Source organism: Chelonia mydas, chromosome 7 (assembly GCF_015237465.2).
Source record: "Chelonia mydas isolate rCheMyd1 chromosome 7, rCheMyd1.pri.v2, whole genome shotgun sequence".
Lineage (NCBI taxonomy): Eukaryota > Metazoa > Chordata > Testudines > Cheloniidae > Chelonia > Chelonia mydas.
Window position 1 is genome coordinate 44,944,276 of NC_057853.1, and position 21,076 is coordinate 44,965,351.

Genomic DNA, 21,076 nt, shown 5'->3' on the forward strand with positions numbered 1-21,076 from the left:
CTTAAGCTATATTCAAAAAGTCTGTCCAAGTCTGAATGGAGTTTTGGGAATTATTCAGCAGAGGTAGCATGGACTTTGAGGGTCACATAATCACTGTGTGTATCTCAGATTTTCCATCTGCAAAATAAGGATAATGCTTATTTTACCAATACTCAGGGGGAGTCGTGAGGATCAATTAGATATTACTTGTACATGATGTAAACTATATAAATGCTAAGTATTATTATTAAGTATTACTGTGCTCTCTCATCTGAGAGTTTATATAACGCTACTCACTATTATATTCATGACCTTTAAAAATGGGACCTTTATGAATAAATAATGAGCAATAGAGAGCCGACAGTTAGTAGTGTATATGCAGCTTTGCCACTATTCAGATTAATTGTAGAAAATCCCCCTACAAATCTCCATTAGCAACTTTGATCCCTTGTCTGACATTATGTGAAGATATGGACAAAGGGAATTTCCTGTGTCACAAAGAACTAACTGAGTGAGGACTCAACACTGTCTGCAGAGTGAATCAATTTTGTCATTTTTTACTGTTCTCTCTTGCAACTGTAAATCCAACATGTCACAAACGTGGTTGTCTCACACTTAAAATGTATATTAAACACACACTTGTCAGCTTTCTTATGTTTACTAATTTTCAGCAATCTTGCAAATGAACAAGAGACTATTTTACAGATATCTCTCACTCGCTGACCAAACTAGAGGACAAATTATGTAGTGTCGTCTAGGCTAATGAAGATATTCTTGATTCATGATGTTATAATTCCTTTTTTTTTTTAATAGGTCCATGTTCTTGGAGTGGGTCTGGCAGTACATGAGAAATTTGTACATCCAGAGATGCGTCCTCTACATAAGAAACTGATTGATCAGTTCCAAATGATGCGATCTAGTCTGTACCATGTAAGCTAATCACCACCACCACCACTTCCGGGTCGTTGTCAGTAGTTCAGAGCCATGATAAAAATTAATTCAGTTGCAATGAGATGCACACAGGAACTGGACAAAAGTAGTGTATATCAAACCTATGGGATTGTCTAACTCTTACAAGAAACCTTGTTTCCAGTGCAAGAATTAAAGCCCAAAAAGATTTGCAAACTGAGCCCTTAATACAGTCCCTGGGATTTTTCAAGGTCCCTCTCCTGTAATTTATATCACTGGTGATGTGGTAGAAGGTCTGTGAAGCTGAATATTCACACTGTCTTACATAACGTAGGGCAAAATTTTGCCCTTATCATGGGGTGCTGTGCCAGGGGTGGGGAGAAAGATGACTAGACAGTACTAGTTGCCCATCTCACAAAACAGCCATCCTGTTGCAACCTGTTGAATGCAGCATAGGTGCCACGCAGATGCGGGGCTGGACACATTCCCTGCTTGGCAGATCATACTCAGCAATGAGCTCTGCAGACCAGGATGTTGATGGAATATGCCTTCTAGTCATCTTTTGTGGGAGAAGTCCTTTCCTGCTCCATGCACTGGGGGATGGAAGTCCTCTCACCAGACAAGGACAGAAGTAGAAGGCAGAGAATCAGTCCCATAGTCAGAATGCCCTTATCTCCTGTAGGCTTTTTAGCCTGACAAGTCCTATCATTAGTCCAGTGCTGCAATGGTGGGAGAGGTAATATAAACAGGGCCCAACAGCTGCTGATGTTTTTACCTCCATAGAAATTTGCTCAGGGTAGATAATTGGCAGTCACAGTTTCACATATATGCATCATATTTTATGTGTGTTTTATTCTACAACAATAGAAAGAACAAATAGGGCCTTCCACTTAAAATGTGCTTTAGGAAATTTCAGGGTTAATCTCCAGTGTTGAAATAGTGGGGCCTGTTTAGTGTGTTGTTTAACCAAGTGTACATGAGTTGATTTGCATTTAGTTTTGTTGGAAGATTTAAAAAGAGCTTGCCTCTTGGAACTGCTCCTGAAGTCATTACTTTGTTAGCACATTTGCCACTCAGCTGTCCTTAGTGAGGGGAGACATGTCCATTGCATGTAATTATCACTTCTTAAAATTCACTAGCAAAGGAATCCATAGTTATTTAAGAAGATAGAGACTAAAAGTTAGCTTCAAAGCAGTGGACGTGTTATTCCTTGACTTTAGCAAAGCTTTTGATACGGTCTCCCACAATACTCTGCCAGCAAGTTAAAGAAGTATGGGCTGGATGAATGGACTATAAGGTGAAAAGAAAGCTGGCTAGATCGTCGGGCTCAATGGGTAGTGATCAATGGCTCCATGTCTAGTTGGCAGCCAGGATCAAGCGGAGTGCCCCAAGGGTCGGTCCTGGGGCCGGTTTTGTTCAGTATCTTCGTTAATGATCTGGAGGATGGCGTGGACTGCACCCTCAGCAAGTTTGCAGATGACACTAAACTGGGAGGAGTGGTAGATACGCTGGAGGGTAGGGATAGGATACAGAGGGACCTAGACAAATGAGAGGATTGGGCCAAAAGAAATCTGATGAGGTTCAACAAAAACAAGTGCAGAGACCTGCACTTAGAACGGAAGAATCTCATGCACTGCTACAGACTAGGGACTGAATGGCTAGGCAAGAAGGATGTGGAAAAATTGGAAAGAGTCCAGCGGAGGGTAACAAAAATGATTAGGGGACTGGAACACATGATTTATGAGGAGAGGCTTAAGGAACTGGGATTGTTTAGTCTGCAGAAGAGAAGAATGAGGGGGGATTTGATAGCTGCTTTCAACTACCTGAAAGGGGGTTCCAAAGAGGATGGATCTAGACTGTTCTCAGTGGTACCAGATGACAGAACGAGGAGTAATGGTCTCAAGTTGCTGTGGGGGAGGTTTAGGTTGGATATTAGGAAAAACTTTTTCACTAGGAGGGTGGTGAAGCACTGGAATGAGTTACCTAGGGAGGTGGTGGAATCTCCTTCCTTAGAGGTTTTTAAGGTTAGGCTTGACAAATCCCTGGCTGGGATGATTTAGTTGGGGAGTGGTCCTGCTTTGAGCAGGGGATTGGCCTAGATGACCTCCTGAGGTCCCTTCCAACCCTGATATTCTATGATTCTATGATTCAATAGCACATAATAAATAGGTATGTGATGCTTACGTGTTGTCACTCAGAAGAGTTGTGTGATCAGAAGCTTTTTCATGCCAATTTGTTTGAAAACTTAATAAGAAGTTAATTATACAAAAAGCGAACTGTGCTGCCTCTCAGTTACTAGTGTCTCAAGATTTGGCTGCAGCTGTAGAACCAAACAACTCAGAATTAGAAAGGTAACGCTGTGTAAAATAAAGCTCATTTAGAAGACTGCTCCTGTTCTGTTTGAAGAAATCTGATCTCATAGTAGTTTCATGGTCATCTCCTCCCTATGGCCAATTTATCCCCCCTACATCCCACCCTAATCCTCAGTATCCTGAGGCACATCACTGAAAAGGCAACACCTGTTGGGGGGGGGAGGGAAGAGGAGAGGAGAAATAGAACAGTCATAGAATAATCATTAGTGTCTTGGTAAGTGCTGACTGTCTGGTTAATGTTGTGGGGTTTTTTTAATCAGTGGTTCATGCAGAGTCAGTGAACCCAAGACAAGTCTAAATTTCTCTGCTTCTCCGATTGTTAATAATGTTGTCAGACATCATAGAGGAGCCATAGACTCCACTATCACTAAGAGTGATGTCGACTTGTCCCTTTATGCTGTTTTATTCTTCAGTGCTCTGGGACAGCTCCTTTGAGGTGTTTGGGTCAAATGGATCTTAAGAAATGGCAGACCACTTATCTATTCACAGTACAGTGTCATTTTCACAGATACCTTGACTCCTTCATAAACATTTTAAAAAACAAAGAAGGGGCAGCTTTCAAAGATTTAAGAAAACATTTTGAATTACATATGGTAGCATTTAACGTTATATGCTGAAAGGCAAATCCACATTTTCTAAGTGCTATGTGAGGATGGCCACAAATGAGGCCTCCAGAATTCTACAGTATTGCCCACCTTTAATATGGAGATGTGGTCCCCATAGACTACAGCACCCAACCTGCAGTTCCCCATCTTTGTACAAGTGGCTGGGCCATACTACATGCTGGTATTTGTATTCTCTGCATGCCATATCTTCATATTAAAAATGAAGGCAGTCACAATCTGGTCTATTGTATGCCTAAACTTCCAGCAAATTGTTGAGGTGGTCCCTGGGAATTGTTGGTATCAAGCTAATTAGGTTGGGAGTGAAGGGGTCGGAAAGCTCTTGGGCTAATTGCAGAACCATAATAGCTCTGTGAAGAACATAGTCACAGATTTATCACCAGTCTTTTGATAAAAAGGGAAAGCTTATTCCCCTTTTCCCATGATCAAGCCCAAAATTTCTGAAGTAAATAAGTGATTTTGTGTTTCCTATGTAGGAGTTGCCTGGTTTGGATAAGTTGAGTCCAGCCTGTTCTGGTAGCAGCACCCCACGCAGCAGTGTTCTTGTGTCACACAGCCCTATGAGTCCAGAGAGCATCAAGCTGGTGCATCGACACAGGTACCTGTTTTTCTGCTGTAATCTCTAGAATTTCTAACAGTTTAAGCAGAAAGTTCTAACTGTACCATCCTGTGCTGGCATGAGTTCTCAAAACTCCATGGAAGGGCAGAGAGAGATTTTAATAAAGTTTATGGGCCCAAATAAGCCTAGCCTCATAGGTGGCTAGAAGTACTGTGGAGGCAATAACATCAGCCTTTGTAGAAAAGTGTCCCTTTTGTTTGTCTGCAATGACCACTGATGTTTGATTCAGAGTCATCATTGGAAAGCTTTGAAGTGAAGCCATCTGTTCGCTCTCATGTCTAGGTTGGAAGCTGTGTTGCACTGAGAAGCGAGGGATTTAATAGAGATCTTAAGCGCTTGTTAGCTGGAAGCTGACACATAGCGACTCCACTGCAATGTTTATACAAACAGATAAAATATCCTTAACTGTCACTTAGATTTTTCTTATAGCCCAAAATTCACAATGACTTTGAAAGTCCAAACTTTTAATATTTCTGACATGTAAATGAGGGATTGGCAGCCTGCTCAGGTTAAATAAAACACATATTTTGACAACCAAAAAAAAAAAGTCTTGTTGCTTATTTTTGGAACTGAACTCAAACTGAATCTTTGTTTAAGATTCTAAAGATGTTCAGATTGTTGTGTTTACAATTCTGATTTCCAGCCTAGACTAGAACCAAAATACAATAAGAGAAGCTTTCAAGGTTTTAGATCAGAATGGTATAAAATAACACAGGCCAATTTTCAGATTTAAGAGGCTTATAAGGTTTAGATAAGCATCTGAACTTCTTGATTCTGATTCAGACTGAGCACCCATTCCTAACGCCAACCCTAGCACTGAAGATAGCAGGACTTCAGGATACAAACAAATATTTTTAGCCTCTATAAAATGTGCTGTTAGTTGAAAAGAGTTATCGCCTCACAAGACAGAACAACAAACACAAAAATGGTACAGGAGTTGTGAAGTCTCAGTTGCTATTCTCTGCTTTTTCCTTTTGAAGAGTGAGACCATGTAGCTGATTTTAAAGCTTTTTTCAGTAGGACGGTGCAGCAACTCACTCTCAGGTGCGTAAATCCAAGAAGTTAAATTGTGTGGTAGAATTCCACAGTCCGCCACTCAGTCAAAGTGATGGCACTTTTCTCAAAAGTCATCAACTTGTAAAGAGCTTCCATGTTGTCGGTGTGATTTAGCAAGATTCTACTGTGTATATTGTGTGTGTGATTCAGAGTAAGAGAAGAATATATCAACGTGATTTTACATCATGAGAGAACAAAGTGCAGCCTGCAGGCCATTTGGGCCATAGAGTTCTACATTCAGCTGCAGTTGCCTTCAATTCTAATACATAGGTATGGACCAAGGAGACTACAGACTACACAGGAAATGCTCCATCTTGATCTGAGTAGCCTCTGCTGCAGCTCGATGAAACATTCCTGGGAGCTGTCTCCACAAGTTGCATCTCAGCATTAAAAATGAGAGTGGTTTCAGTCTGCTCTGTTTGAGGCAAATTAGGTGTAGCACTCAGCTTCCTGGAAGGATGCCAGCTTGGCCCCAGATTGAAGTTTGAATGACCTTGTTTTATATTGTCAGTGTGTATCTAACTGAAATGTAATAGTATTGGTTTCTTATTACATTTGCCATGAAAATGTAAGGGATGGGCATATTTGCGTAAGCATTTATGGCCTGATTTTTCAAAGGTGTTCAACACAAAAGTCTCTGGGACTTGCAGATATTCAGCACCTTTGAAGATCAGGCCTCACTACTTAAAACTAAGATTTGGAAAAGAATATTGTCTAACCTTTGCACCCTGTTTTTCCTCTGTCTCCATTTTTGTTTTAGCCCATTGAACTTGCTAGGTTCAGTCCGACACTCGTCATCCTCTCTTTCCTCCCATACTTCCAGTGAAACAGGAAACCTGGTTGTCCTAACAGACAGTTCTGTAGGGGAAACCGCTGAGGACATGTACCACATGCAGGTATAGCTGCCATACAACATCAAGGACCTATTGCTAGGAATATAATTGAACATGCCCCATAGGCTGTACTTGGGACAATAATTATTTACATGTACAATAGCCATACTTAGACCTCTTCTGTCTTAGATTTATCTATAGCTATGAACTGAAAAGATATAGCAGTAATCCCATGGAGTCTGACCTGGTGTATAGATCAGTATCTCCTAAAGATTGATAGAAATGCCATGGAGACAGAGATTGCTCCCAGTGATTTCTTTCTAAGGTAAATATGATTAACTCTTCTATAGGTGTAAATTAAAAGTTCCTAGTGCAGCCTAAGAACAGAGCAAAGTAAAAGTCATCTTTATAAGGGGTGTGTTATCACCTAGTGAGCAGAATAGTTAGTTTTTCTTATTGAGATGCTTATCTTACTAAGTAATATCTCTTTCAGTCCATGACAATCAATCTGAGAGGCCGAAATGGGTCCCACAGCCCAATGACTGTACAGTGTTAATAGTGAGTTTTATTGTAACTATTTCCTAGACAGAGGTCATATTCCCTACACATTTGATGATCTGAGGCAGGTGAATATATAATGCACCAGTCTGCTCAGTTTTCTGTCTTGCTGATTTCTCTGCCTCCTGCAGCTTGTTTACCCTAACTCCACGTACCAAGGCTCAGTCACCAACATCTCTGTTTTATCTTCATCCCAGGCCAGTCCTTCCACTTCAAGTCTGAGTTCTACCCACTCTGCACCATCCCAGATGATTAACTCTGCCCCTCCCAGTGCACGAGGTAAGAATGGAGAGACTTTGAGTGAAGAGTTCAGGAACCCAAATGGCCCTGACTCTTGTCCTATCAGTTTATAGATTGTGCTGCTGAGATGCTTGAAATATACAGTAATTTTACTATTTAACTTTTGGAATTAGGGGTTGTTTTTTCAACAGTGACTTCTTCTGAAATGTTTTGTGTAACCGCCAAAGTGGTCTCAGTCATCTTTTCAGCAAAATTTGGTGGAGTGTATATCTTTGGTACTTGCTGACTTCAGGCAGTTTAACTATGTAATGGTTTTGAATGTGCTTCCACACAATTGAGCCAACCACTTGCATCACAGACACTGTAAGGGAAAGGATGCCATACTGCCCTATGGCAAACAATCCGCTGAAGGCTGTAAATAGTTATTTGTTACAATACTTGCAAGAAGTGGAACATCAGGAAAAGGCAAAGTTCAGTCTTGTGTCTTTAAGGAAATTAGACCATTCTAAAGAAGTTGTGAGATGGGTTAACATTCATGTATACAATGAAGGTTGAAGGGCTTGGAATGAGAGATACCAGAATTAAAAGAGGACTTTCTTGCTGGATCATACTTGAAGACAAGAAGAAAAAAAACACAAAATACTTTACCTCTTAATGTTTTGTTTTCCTTTACCTCTTAGGGTAACTACGCTTAGTGCAGTGAATCCCCTTTTCCCCAGGCCTCAGAACTGCAGTGGAGTCATTCCATGTCTGCTACTGCAGCCTCAGAGCTTTAGTAACCTCCATTCAGGTTGTTTCCTTCCCCTTTTGTGGGAGCTCTGTTGCATGTCCACCTGCCCCCACCCCAGCCATTACTACATCTCCCTCCACAGGCTCATGCAGAAGGCCTCTATAGTACAGACTGTAGAGCTTGGCTCCACTTGCTCAGATCTTGTTCCTTTTCCCCACACAAAAGAATGCCACTGGCTGCACTGTGGCCAGTGGTCTCTGTAAACACAAAAGAGGGAGCAGAATTTGTTTCTTCTGAACTAGAATAAGAGCTTTTTTCTTCTCAGTGCAGCCTGTCTTTGTGCATGATCCTACAATGAAGTCATAAATCACAGTCTGTTGCCATATCAGAAATGCAGCAGGATGATTTAGCAGAAGGATCAGGTGAATAGAAAGCTGAGGAATGGGATTCTTTATGTCAATAAAAATAGCTTTGTTAATTATCAAGAGCTGGAGGAAAATAATGACAACCAAATAATAAAGTAATTAGAATAAAGGTGACATAGCAGGGAAAGGAAGGTGGAACTACATATGGTCCTGTCATGTCAAGAAGGCTCTGTAAATGAACCTGCCCAGCTAGTTCTATGAGGCCTGAATCTTTTGAGGGAACAGTGTGAGATTCTGGTGCTTGCAGCATTTCAGGCTATTTTCCAGTTCAGAAATCTGGTATTCACAGCCCCAGGCTTTGCCAGTCATTCTGAGCTATCTGACTTCCCAGCATCACAAACTGCCCCCTCAGGTTTCAGCTATGGTCTCTGCTGTTGCTTAGGAACCAAAGTGATGAACAATATAAAAGGATGTCTGGCTGATGCTTAAGTCGACAGCACCTCCCATAGATGAGAACTAGATAACTCTACTGACTACAAATAAGGAAACAGCAAGAGAAACAGTGATTTTAAAAGTGTATTATTTGAAGGGACATTTTTGGATATTATTTATTTTATTTTGTTTTATTTGCCATTCTTACTAATACATTTTGATAAGTTCAAGATAAAACATTTCTCCCCTGCCAGTTTAGTCCATTTTCAGTTAGGCATAAAGCAGTGTTTACCTCCACAGTCTAATGAATTATTATGAAAGTCCTAGATCTTTTCCATACTTCACAATTTGCAAGTTTCTAATCTGGTTATTATGAAAGCTCCATTTAGAGTGAAATTGTTCAGCAGAAAAAACAACTTCACTATATAAAAGTTCCACTGTGTTAAAATTAACATGGCTTTGGTTTCTTTGTTTGACTTTTTTGTTTGTTTTGGTTTTTTTTAATTGGGGGAATTTGATGCTTGTTAAAATGAGTGATGGCACTGGCTAGAGCAAATTACGATCAAACTTCACATGCAGCTCTGCCAATGCACCTCTATCCTTTTTATATTTATTTATATTCTTTTTAATTTAGTGCTGGTGAAAGGTGCTGGATTGACAACACTGGAGGCTGAAGCCCTCTATTTATCCACAGAACAGATACAGCACGGGCGGCAGCAGTGCAAGCTTCCCCACACTGCCCCCACCAATGTGCCTCATCTCTGTCCTGGAGGGACCACCTCTAGAGGTGAGAGGATAGTTCAGTCTCCATGACCCGTTCAATCCTTGGCCTTTCTGCTGAGACTGCCGACAAAGTTACCAATTGAGATGCTGCATCAGTCAGGAACTGTACTAAGGCTATCAACTCATTTCACATGACCACCTAGCGTTTCTCAGATTTAACAGTTCTTATTACCTCTGGTCCTAGGTTGAACATTGGTTACTTCTGTTTCTAGTTCTACTATTTATCAGTTATTAAAAGTTTTCATCTCTAGATTCACATCTTAACCTAGAAGTGAAAAACTGCATCTCATTTCCCTAATCCTTGCACCAGCTTGTCCCGTTAGCTGCAGTCCTGTCCAGCAGCATGCTTACTAACATCAGTCTGAACAGAGAGGTGGCTTTGTGAGGTGGATTAATTTCCACAGGGACCAAGAGACCATCCAGGTCACTTGCACTTAGGGTTCAACTAGAATTTGAATCCCCCAGCCCTGGAGATGGGAGAGCTAATCCCCCACTCCCAAAATGTGGCACTGTTCACTGAAGGAGAAAAATACCAGTTGTCTGAGACTCAACAATAAGCCAAGTAAACTAAGTTATAGAAATATGTATTAATAACTTAACATTTCATTTGCAAGAAGATAGTCATCAAGAAAATAGATTGATACTGATCTTATCCACAAAGAACTGATTAAATAGTACACAGCAAACCTTACAGTGATGTTATAATGCTCATCACCTCCAGCCAGGATCCAGGGAGTTGAATCTTATAAAGAAATGTTGTAATCAAGATACAGTAAGAACTCCATTAGCTTGCAGTAGTGATAGAGAAACACATTACAAATTACTGTTATTTGCCAATTTAAAGAGGATGTTCCTCTCTGGTTTTGCCCGGCCTGACCCAACCCCGAACATAGCCTGGTGAAGCACTTCCTGTTTACCCGTTGGGAAGCACCACATCCCAGCCCCACCAAAAGAGCAGCACTGTGTTGTAGGCAAGGTCAATGAGAATTTTTGAGTTTGCATTCATTCCCCTTGAGATCGGTCAGATGAGGCACTGCTCTAATTCTAATGGGGTTAAAAGAAGATATGAGCCAAGGTTCCTTAACCAGGAATTATAACAGGGAGTCCTATAAGGAGGTATGTAATGTTGTTTTAAAAGGAATCATTTTAAAGTTGGTGTAGAGCATGTTCAATACACTCTGAAGGCACCTCATATTGAGTACTAGCTGTGGGAGCTGTCAAGTCATTCTCAATGCTTCCTCCAAACAGCCTTCTTCTCAGGCTTAGAGAGCAAAGGTCCCAGGTTCTTACTCAGCATGGTAAAAGAGCTTCTGTACTTGGCATTTGAAGTAAATTAAAATCTTCATCAGAGCTAAAAGTTCATGTTTGGGGCTGGAAGCAAATTGTTTCAAAATACCAATAGAAGTGGGAAAATCAAGGGGAAAATCAAGAAGGATTTAGCAGGAATGTACAGATTCCTCAATTAATTGGATATGCATTGCTAAAACCAATATTTTTATGTCAATTTTAATATTTTATTTGGTTAAAAATGTTGGAGTAAAATGAAAAGCCTCCCCAGGCCCTGACAAACCAAGTTTTGCTTTCCTATAAACAGTGTGTAAAACAATTTACACATTACATTTGCAAGGCCTACAAGCTGAAAAGCATAAGAGACCAAGGGTACCTGCAGCTGAGTTTTGTAAAGTCTGCAGGGCCACTGCATTGCAATGTTGTTCTGAAGGATATCCCTATGGCAGCTCTGGAAGCTTTTAAAAGATTTGAGTCTGAGATGCTCCTTAGCCAAGTCCAAATAACAGTCCTGATTGTTAACAGGATCTTAAATGAGCCACTCTTTTTGCACCCACAATTTTGCCAGCAAATCAGATGCTGAGACACTATTTATAGTAACATTTCTAACCACAGTTATTTGCAATTCCAAACTGAGGGCTCAAGAAGGAGGGCTGGTTTTAAAAATTAGATTCTGCCACCATAAAGCAGCATAGAGCAAGGGATTTTGAAGATCATACAATGCAAGGTTCTTGTGGGATTTGTGATTCTTTCTAAACTAATGGCACATATAGCTGCAATTTGCTCCCACGACAAGAAAAATGAGGATCAAATGATAAATAAAAGGGAAAAAAGTTGCAATGTGGTTTGTGCTGTGATGCAGTTCTTGGCACCCCTATAAGTTCAGTATTTTTATATTTGTCATGCAGAAATAGGACTATCTGTGATGTGTATGTGAGTAAAAGAGACTCAGCATAGTGTTTAAAACTGTCTTTTTAAAGATAATGTGTATAAAAACTAAGAATGTCTAAATGTATTTGTTTTATGTCTGTGGAGAAATTGTGATTGGAGTTAGGTTGCAAATATTTTGCATTGCTGGGGTTTAGATTTATCTGGGCCTTATACCCCCTGATGAAATTGCTGCAAGTATAGGACTTCTGCACTCTGCTGGACACATTGTTCCCTCCACTGTGCTGTATATCAGTCCAAAAAGGTGCATGTTATGCTGTTGGTGTAAAAGCCGCATTAACTAGAAAAAAAAATGCCTCTGCTCGTACGTTGGAGTGCTGGTAATGCACATGTGGTTGTGGAAAGGGGGCATGTCTTTCCCAAAAGCAGGCATGGCTGGGTAATGCGCTGTGTGCTGCTGCCTGTGAAGTGTGTGTTTGTTGCACAAATAATCAGTACAAATTATAGCTCACTTCTGCAGCTTCAGAATGTTAACTTCTGCATATTATTGTGTATCCATGAGTGTGTGTGTGTATCTGTATTATCAGACACCCACAAGCCATCCCATTAATGCAAATCTTTCTTGTGGCACAACCATTATAGCTATATACATCAGCAAGCCCATTGGTGTGTGGTGTGCTTCTTGCCTAATGGTGCCTAATGTAAAAAAACAAAGTAGGCTGGTAAAAAATGCTGTGCTCCAATAAATATTTAACAAGAAAAACATAGACCCTCTCATAATGTAGTATCACCTGGCAATTATCCAGATTACAAACAATTGCTGGATCACATGAGCAAATACCCTCATACTATACCAGCATGTTGGCAAACCTCTGTTGATGTATTCTCAGAATAGCAGCATGCTGCTTCGTAAGCACCGTGATAAACAAAGTGCCCTCAAATTTCACAGAATGGTGGTTTTCAACCTCTGGTCTGTGGCCCCTGAGGGTCTGCAGACTATATCTAAGATTTCCAAGTGGACCTCACCTCCATTCAAAAATGTTTAGGGATCCACAAATGAAAAAGAGTTGAAAACCACTGTCAAAGAACATTCCATTTTTATCTGGCTAATATTAATAAAGAGGAAGCCAAGCACGGGAATCACCATTTATATGTACCATCTCTGACACACACAAGGAAAATTCCAGCATCAGTTTTATTTGTATCCCAACCTCATATCTCGTTCATACTTATTCAGTCAAAAAGTACACAGTTTTATGGCATCTGAATGCATACCTCTGATATCTTATTAGGCCAGGGAAGAGTAGGCATATTAAATCACAACCACTGCTGATTCCACACAGACAGATACACTTTTATTTTAGGGGTAAGTGGCTTGTAATGTACAGCTAGTGACTTGCTGAGTTGTACATCCTAAACCTAACAATGTGTCCATATCTTAACTGTACAACAAGTGGATTATTACTGCACCTATCTACAGTCAGCTCCTAAATGGGCTCAGCACCATATCTTCCTGGAGTCCTGTACGATCATCATCCAAATTGTTGGGGTAATTCATGAGTCCCAGGAAAAAAGGAGGACTAGATCACTGGGCCAAGCTGAGATCTTTCTGTGGTTTGTCATGTGTACGTGATTATTCTCACTTGTTTACAGGCTCTCCCTCTCTACCAGATAAGTACCGCCACACTCGGGAGCTGATGATGCTGCTGCCAACCCACCGGGACCGACCAAGCAGTGCCATGTATCCTGCAGCTATCATGGAAAATGGACAGGTAATAGACTTACTATTCTTTCCTAGTACAGCAGCTGTGGCATTTGTGTATTTGTGATTAGCATATAGATCCACTGTTGTCATTTGTAATTATCTTCACTTCTTCCCTTTTTACCTTCCCCTGCATCCAGAAACCACTGACTTAACTACATTTACAGAGTGGCTCATCAGATTGTGCAGAGATTTCTATGCTTGTCTCTCTCCTCCTTTCAGAACCACTATTTTTGATACAGTAAAATCAGCATCATACTAGTATGTTGCAATTGTTGGTCCTCATTGATTCATAGGTATTTAGGTCAGAAGGGACCATTTTGATCATCTAGTGTGACCTCCTGCACAACGCAGGCCTCATTGTGGGGATGGGCTCTTCTTACTTTAAACCTGACCAGCAAACGCTGACCCATCATAAACTATCACATGACTTGACTTTGTACATGGAGCCTAGAGCATGGGATGGGCACAATTTTAGAAATAGAAATAAATGAATCAACTTTATAAAGTGCCACCACAATTGATAAATGAAATATAGGACCCACTCTCCCAGAATCAAAGACTAATTAATTCATGATTCAAAACCCAGAACTCTTCAGAGCAAAAAATACCTTCAAAACACTACCATCATCCCATAATTCAGCATCTCATGAAAACCATCCAGAAAGGGCTGGGAGCACAGCTGAGACTGGCAGCATGATATGAAGGTCAAAAAATCAGATCTCTCAAATGATGGGGGAAGCAACTTCCATAGTTAATACACCTCACAGAGAACAACCCATCCCTTCAGAAATAAACCTCGTGAGCAATGAGGTTGGTTGCGTTAGCTGATCTTGGCTGCCGTGGAATATACCAGGGCCATGGAGGTCAAGAAGTGGTTTCTGGAGTAACCAGAACCCAACCCCTATGAGGCTTTAAGAGTTAAAATTTCCAGGGGCATTTAACCAATAAATGGCTAAAATGGTTTCTAATAATGCAGTGCCTCCAAACAGGCTCCCCTTGCCTACGGATATTCATGTGAAAGCTCAGAGGCTAGAGCTTTCCATGGATTTTTATCTCAGGCTCTTCAGCTATCACAGGGTTCTGTATTGGCAAATCTGTAACTGTTTTCACATTTCTATGCTGTCTCCCCTCGTCTTTAGCCTCCAAATTTTCAGCGCGCCTTGATCCAGCAAGTGGTTGGACCATGCAAACCTTGCAGTGATCCCAATCTATCTGTCGCTGAGAAAGGTATTCCTTTTCTTAATTATGTTCTTGCATCTTGTAGTACTGTTACTCTATTCATGCTTGTACACTTATGGACTTCCACCTCTGTACATCCTATAACATTCTTAGGCTGAGAGTTTCACTAAGCTGAGAGCTTCTGCCAGCCTAAAGACAGCTAAGTTGATGCTTTAGATCTACAAAGAGATGCACAAGTGCCTCCACTAAAGAAGCTCTGTACCATTTGTTAATGACAATGGGCCAAATCCTGCAGTCCTGACACAGACAAACTCCCACTGAGTTCAGTGGGAGTTTTGCCTGAGTAAAGGCTGAAGGAGTTGGCCCAAAGATAATACTTATGTGTATTGAGCTTTTTTTCTTCAAAAGATTCTCCAAACTACCCTGTGAGGTAGCTTTTGACATTTCACCATCATTAGTAGAGACGAACATTTTGTTAAATGAAGTTGTCGTGGTTTTTTTAAGTTACAAACATGAATCCCTGCTGGCAAAAACAAATGCCTCATGCACATATCAAGGTCAGGTGGCTGACTGGTTAGTCTCTTTTGGAATGTTTTATAATCCTCTGTAGGGGATAATCAGGGAATCCCAGCTCCTGAGCCATGTTGTGAATGTAAATAAATGCAGCTGCAGGCATATGTGCAACCTTTTGAACCATTACCACTGTCTGTAAGTCAAGAGTGCCATTAACCAACTCGTTTTTTGTTAATGTTCATGTCCTGTGAACTTGTCCAAGCCCGTCTCCAGTGAGAAGCCCTCTGCACTAATTCTCACTGACAGCAGAGTGACACCGGCTGCTGAAGGGAAAAACTGTTCAGCTATAGCTTCCCTACTGCTGAACTTGACCACCAAGTGCACTCGGCTCCACCAGATGGTTTGGCTGCTCTAGGGCAATAGTAGCTTCGATGGTAGCTTCCTCCCTGGAGCATAGCTGGATAAAGTGTTGGTTCCAACAGGCAGAAACCAGGTTCTGAACCATCCATCAACAGGATCATGTACAGTAGTTCTAGGCACTGATATGGGCTGAGGAGCAGATCCACGTAGTGTAATGGGCTAGTGGACTAGATTTACATCTGTTTTTCAGATTCCCTCTGATCAGTGCTATTGATTTCTCCCTTTTAACAAAAGTGCCTCAAGGAAAGGAAAAGAAATAAACTCTAGTTTAATGCTTGTGGTTATCATCCTAGTACAGAACATTGGTATGAATGTCAATTTTAGTCCCATCAGGGAAAGATTACTGTTGATCAGTAGAACATTTTGTAGGTTCAACATTTGACCTTTGCTCTATATTCGCAAGTAGCAACATTGTTGCTTGGTAACCATTTTGTGGCATACAACTGTTGCATATTATTTTTAATGGTGGCACTACGGTATCCATTTCAAGAGTCTGATTTGTCTTGCGCACCCCCAAGTTTCACCTCACTTAAAAACTACTTGCTTACAAAATCAAACATAAAAATACAAGTGTCAGCACACTATTACAGAAAAATTGCTGACTTTTTCATTTTTGCCATATAATTATAAAATAAATGAATTTGAATATAAATATTGTACTTACATTTCAGTGTATCGTATACAGAGCAGTATAAACAAATCATTGTATGAAATTTTAGTTTGCACTGACTTTTTATGTAACCTGTTGTAAAGCTAGGCAAATATCTAGATGAGTTGATATACCCCCTGGAAGACCTCTGAGTACTCCAAGGGGTACGTGTACCTCTGGTTGAGAACCACTGCCCTATACTACAGAGCACCAAACTGGTAAAAATACCTATGGCTGGTCTTGGTGGTGTAGAGCCAGGACAGAGGTTCTTTTTCAACTCCTTTTTCCTGATGCCAATGTAGCAGAGAAAAGGACACAGCTGCGGTGACCCTGCACTACGCCAATCCCTGGGTGTGTTTTTGGCCACTGGGGCTGTCATAAACATACAGCTAAGGGTAGCCTAGAATTCCTCCTTAGCTGTAACGGGTTAAGAAGCTCAGATAACCAGGTTAGCACCTGACCAACAGGACCAATGGGGAAAGAAGATATTTTCAAATATTGCGGGGGGAAGGGTTTTTTTGTGCTCTTTGTGTGTGTGTGTGTGTTCTGTTTTGGGACTGAGGGGGACCAGACGGAAATCCATCTTCTCCAACCCATCCTAATCCAAGTCTCCAATATTGCAACCAGTATAGGTAAGCCAGGCAAGGTGGATTAGTTTATCTTTTGTTTTGCTTGTGAATTTTCCCTGTGCTAAGAGGGAGGTTTATTCCTGTTTTCTGTAACTTGAATTTTCCCTGTACTAAGAGGGAGGTTTATTCCTGTTTTCTGTAACTTTAAGGTTTTGCCCAGAGGGGAATCCTCTGTGTTTTGAATCTGAATACCTTGTAAAGTATTTACCATCCTGATTTTACAAAGGTGATTCTTTTACCTTTCCTTTAAATAAAATCCTTCTTTTAAGAACCTGACTGATTTTTCCATTGTTCCAAGACCCAGGGGGTTGGATCTTTGATCATTTTGTAATCAATTGGTTAGGATATTATTCTCAAGCCTCCCCAGGAAAGGAGGTGTAAGGGCTTGGGGGGATTGCTGGGGGAAGAGGAACTCCAAGTGGTCCTTTTCCCTGGTTCTTTGTTAAATCACTTGGCGGTGGCAGTGTTACTTAAACCCAAGGTACGAAGGAGAATTTGTGCCTGGGGAGTTTTTAACCTAAGCGTGTAGAAATAAGCTTAGGGGGGTCTTTCATGCAGGTCCCCACATCTGTACCCTAGAGTTCAGAGTGGGGAGGGAACCCTGAGAGGGGCTATTTGCAGCTGGTATAAACTAGAGCAATCCTCAGGCTATTCTAACCAGCAGGATCAGGTGAGTGCAGAACTGAACTTGATGCCATCTTTGCACATACTACCCTGACCTGCACTCTGTACAGATCAGGTGCATCCCTGGAGCTGGTCCATCCTCTTTTAGGATTCTCACTCGGTCTCTTCCCCCGTCCCCTTCCACTTTTGGATTGGTGTTTTTAATGTGTGTTTATCTTTACATCTTTCATGTTTGAGGGTCTAATTTTGCAATCATTTTGATTTTATAATTGGCTCATTTTTTTTTTCTCTTGGGAAGCCTTTGCTTCCTGCTGAATCGGGAACTAATTAAAAAGCTCCAAGGGCAATATATAAACAGAGTTGTGGCACACAGCCTTGGTTGTGGGGTGACCTTTATTCCTATCCACTACTACAGACCTTTAGGGACCATAAAAAACCCTTCAAAGCTTGGGAAGTTTTGCCTGTTTATACTAGGGAGCTGAGACTCAGGAGTGAGAATCCTGCAAGATGATGTGTTCAGAGAAGCAGATTTACAAGGTAAGTAAAATTTGCTCATGCAGTTGAATGGCTGGTGAAATCATGAAGGAAGATTGGAATTTGGCCAGGTGCCTGGAGCTGACACTCATGTGAATAGAGGATATCTTTTGATGGGATGGTCCTCTGAGATACAGTAGTAAAACATTTTCTACTGTTTTCTGGGGAAAAGATTAGGGAATTTTTAAGCTTCTCCAAGATCACCAACCCTCTTCCAGAACATACATGTGTAGTCCAAGGTTAGACATTGATGGATTTGGAGGTAGAGCCCCCACCCCTTTAAAAAAAACCCTCACCAAGTACAGAAATATGGGAAATATACAATCCCTGTCATGTTAAGAGTGAAATATTCACAGGTCAGTGATTCCTGGGACTGAAGGGCGTTTCTTCCCCTCTCCAAGATACAAGCTGTTTCCTGGGCATATCTCCTCTTCCTACCCCATCCCCCTCCCCCAGCCACCATTAACTTTAGTTAAGTTTAAGGCCTATAAAATATTCTAGGCTAGCTGAGTGTCTCTTTGATTATTTTTTGCCAGTGGAGGCCCTTAGCACCTACTACTTTCGTCCAATTATGTCCCCAAAACAGATGCAGAGGAATGAGGATAAGGTCCCATTAGGAAAAAAAAAAGTAACTATAATTCCATTGGCATCTATTGCGTTATGGTCCCTGTTGCATTTTCCACTTGCTACTTGGCATTAGTAGCCACGAGACGGACTCACTGGTATATCATCAGCTTTTTGTAACCCCATATGTATTCGCATCTTCTACTGTCAGACCTATTGTTAGAACCCGTATTTTCTGTCACCCAGAGCCTGCAAGGAAGGGCTAATATTTTTAATCAAAACTAGTTTCAGTGTCTTTGTTAGACTCTTCAAATCATTTTGATTCCCCCTTCAGATATTAAACAGTTTTAGAATAACCAACACAGCAGTAAATAGATAAAGTCGCTGTTCTGGCACATGACATTCTTGTCATCAAGAAAGTGGTGCAGTGTGTCTGAAAGAAAAAAGGGTGTATTTTCTTTAATAACGAGAGTTCAAATCTTTCCAGACATTTCAGATGTCACTCAGTCTAGAAGGAAAAAGCTATTGCTTCTTGGATCTGAGTGTATTACTTTAGGATTCTCTGCCTGAGTTCTTTTCCATGCAAAACTGAAGGCGTTTAGAGATCGTAACCAATATGTATTATATGATTGTGAAGACAGGAAAGCTTTCTTGTCTTCTTTGGCTAAAGAAAATCAGGTCTTCTGATGGTAATTCTGAAATAGGGTTTTCTGATTCCTTATAACCACATTTTGAAAAATAGTGATCATAGCTAGTGATTAACTCTTTGCCTAGTAAATGATGCCATTAAAGGTAATGTTTTTGTTGCATTATGTTTAGATATGATCAGCTTAGTCATCCTCCACCTAGCCATTATGGTGCAGTAACAGATTTTGTTCTGTTTACTGAGGTTTCTGCCACTTATGCTTGTAGTCTACTTCTCTTTACCCTTACATTTAAAATAATCACCTTTCTGTAGATTGCAGCCCCCTAATTCACCCTGGCCTTGGAGTCTGGCCCATCCTTGCAGCCAAAGAGCGCACAGCTTCTCTTGTGCTTGCTGCCTTCAGGTCCACCTTATGGTCAGGTACTACATCAAATGGCAAGGAGCCAGATCCACATACTCAGTTGAAGAATGGAGAAATGCCATTGCCTCCATCCCCAAGAAAAACTTGTAATGTAATGTACCCAAGTTCAATCTGTTTCCATCCTTCAGCTGTGCCAGCAGCGCCCAGCAGCTGGAGCCTAGACAGCGGAACCAGAGAGGCCCTGCCATTCCTGTCTGCCCACGTTGGGAGCATCTTGGCCCCACCAGTACCTCCCCGAAGCCTACCCCATGGTAAGGAAATCCCCAGGAGGTCCACTTGATAAGTCCTGTGCTCATGTACAGATAAACCTAGGTCACATGAAAGCCAACATTGACTTGTATGAGCCTTTTGTAAGGAGTGCAGGGAGAGAAGGCTATTTGGTCTGCTTGGTTGACATTAGATAACACTTAAAATTTCATCAGCTGCAGCAATAAGGTCGTAAGTGTGTTTTGGGACTAGAATTAGGTTTATGAGTAGTGTAAGCTGTCTTGGCTGTCTTGGCTTCTTGTCAGTGACGATCCTCAGCAGTAGCTTAAGGCTACAAAGATATTAATTGTGTTTCCAGACATTCAGCATTTAAGAGACTGCTGCCTTGCCATGAAATCCTTGATAACAGCGGTGGGTAGAATTCTGTTGTTGCTACTGAACTCCTCATTTGCACTTTGTAACAGATACACTTTGGGTTACCCATTACAAGGATTGCTTTCCAGGATATATGGTAAGCTCTGGACTGGAGATGGGACTGTCGGCAGTTGGACCTGGTTACCTGATGTTACAGAGGACTAGAACAGTGAATTCTTACTGCCTTGAGGTTGTACAGATCTGTGAGCCCACAGCTACAATTCTTTATTACTATTTTATTCCTTGTCTCATTTCAGGTCACTACTCACTGCACTTTGATGCCTTCCACCACCAGCTCAGTGATGCTCCTCCAGCACTGCCTGCTCGGACATTGCGCAAGGTAAAATGACCTCTCAAGGTTGCAGAACACAGCATCCAGCTAATCTGGTCATTAGCAGTTATGATCAATTCCAGAATCTCCAGCTCTCATATACCTTCTCCAGCCTGCCTTATTCCTGTATTGTCTGAGCAGTAGAAAATACATCATCTATTTCTAAGAAACAGAAGTTCAGACTGAAGGCTGACATGGTGATTGTCTACACCAAGATCTCCATTAAATGGACAGTTTGCTGCTGTTCCAGTAATCAAGTAGCCCATAGATATGTTTGTGCTCTCTTTTGCCCATAGGAGGCTTACCCTCTTTTACTATATATATGTGTTTTCGATCCAAGAACACAAGCCTTTGAATAGCCAGTTCTAATCACAGTTGGGACTCATGCCCCTCACATAGGGATTTTTGAGAGAGGTTGAGGGCAGACTAGCAGCATTTTTATCTTTTTGGCCTACTATACCTTTTGATTCAAATTGATACAGGAATGGGGGGATAAAATGTTTAGT

At 41.1% G+C, this 21,076-nt stretch overlaps 1 protein-coding gene across 10 annotated transcripts in view; it reads left to right on the forward strand.

Moving 5' to 3' along the window:
• The window catches only part of DOCK3 (dedicator of cytokinesis 3), a 604,430-nt gene that overhangs the window by 576,974 nt on the left and 6,380 nt on the right, over positions 1 to 21,076 (forward strand). For 4 of the 10 annotated variants that reach the window (XM_043550356.1, XM_043550354.1, XM_043550355.1 and 1 more), the window contains 9 exons: positions 793 to 909; positions 4,360 to 4,481; positions 6,319 to 6,454; positions 7,147 to 7,228; positions 9,351 to 9,503; positions 13,328 to 13,446; positions 14,579 to 14,666; positions 19,747 to 19,869; positions 20,497 to 20,579. In XM_043550356.1, coding sequence (XP_043406291.1) covers positions 793 to 909; positions 4,360 to 4,481; positions 6,319 to 6,454; positions 7,147 to 7,228; positions 9,351 to 9,503; positions 13,328 to 13,446; positions 14,579 to 14,666; positions 19,747 to 19,869; positions 20,497 to 20,579 — 1,023 coding nt within the window. The remainder of the gene's footprint in view (positions 1 to 792; positions 910 to 4,359; positions 4,482 to 6,318; positions 6,455 to 7,146; positions 7,229 to 9,350; positions 9,504 to 13,327; positions 13,447 to 14,578; positions 14,667 to 19,746; positions 19,870 to 20,496; positions 20,580 to 21,076) is intronic. The other 6 variants (XM_043550358.1, XM_043550360.1, XM_043550353.1 and 3 more) reach the window with 5 other exon arrangements.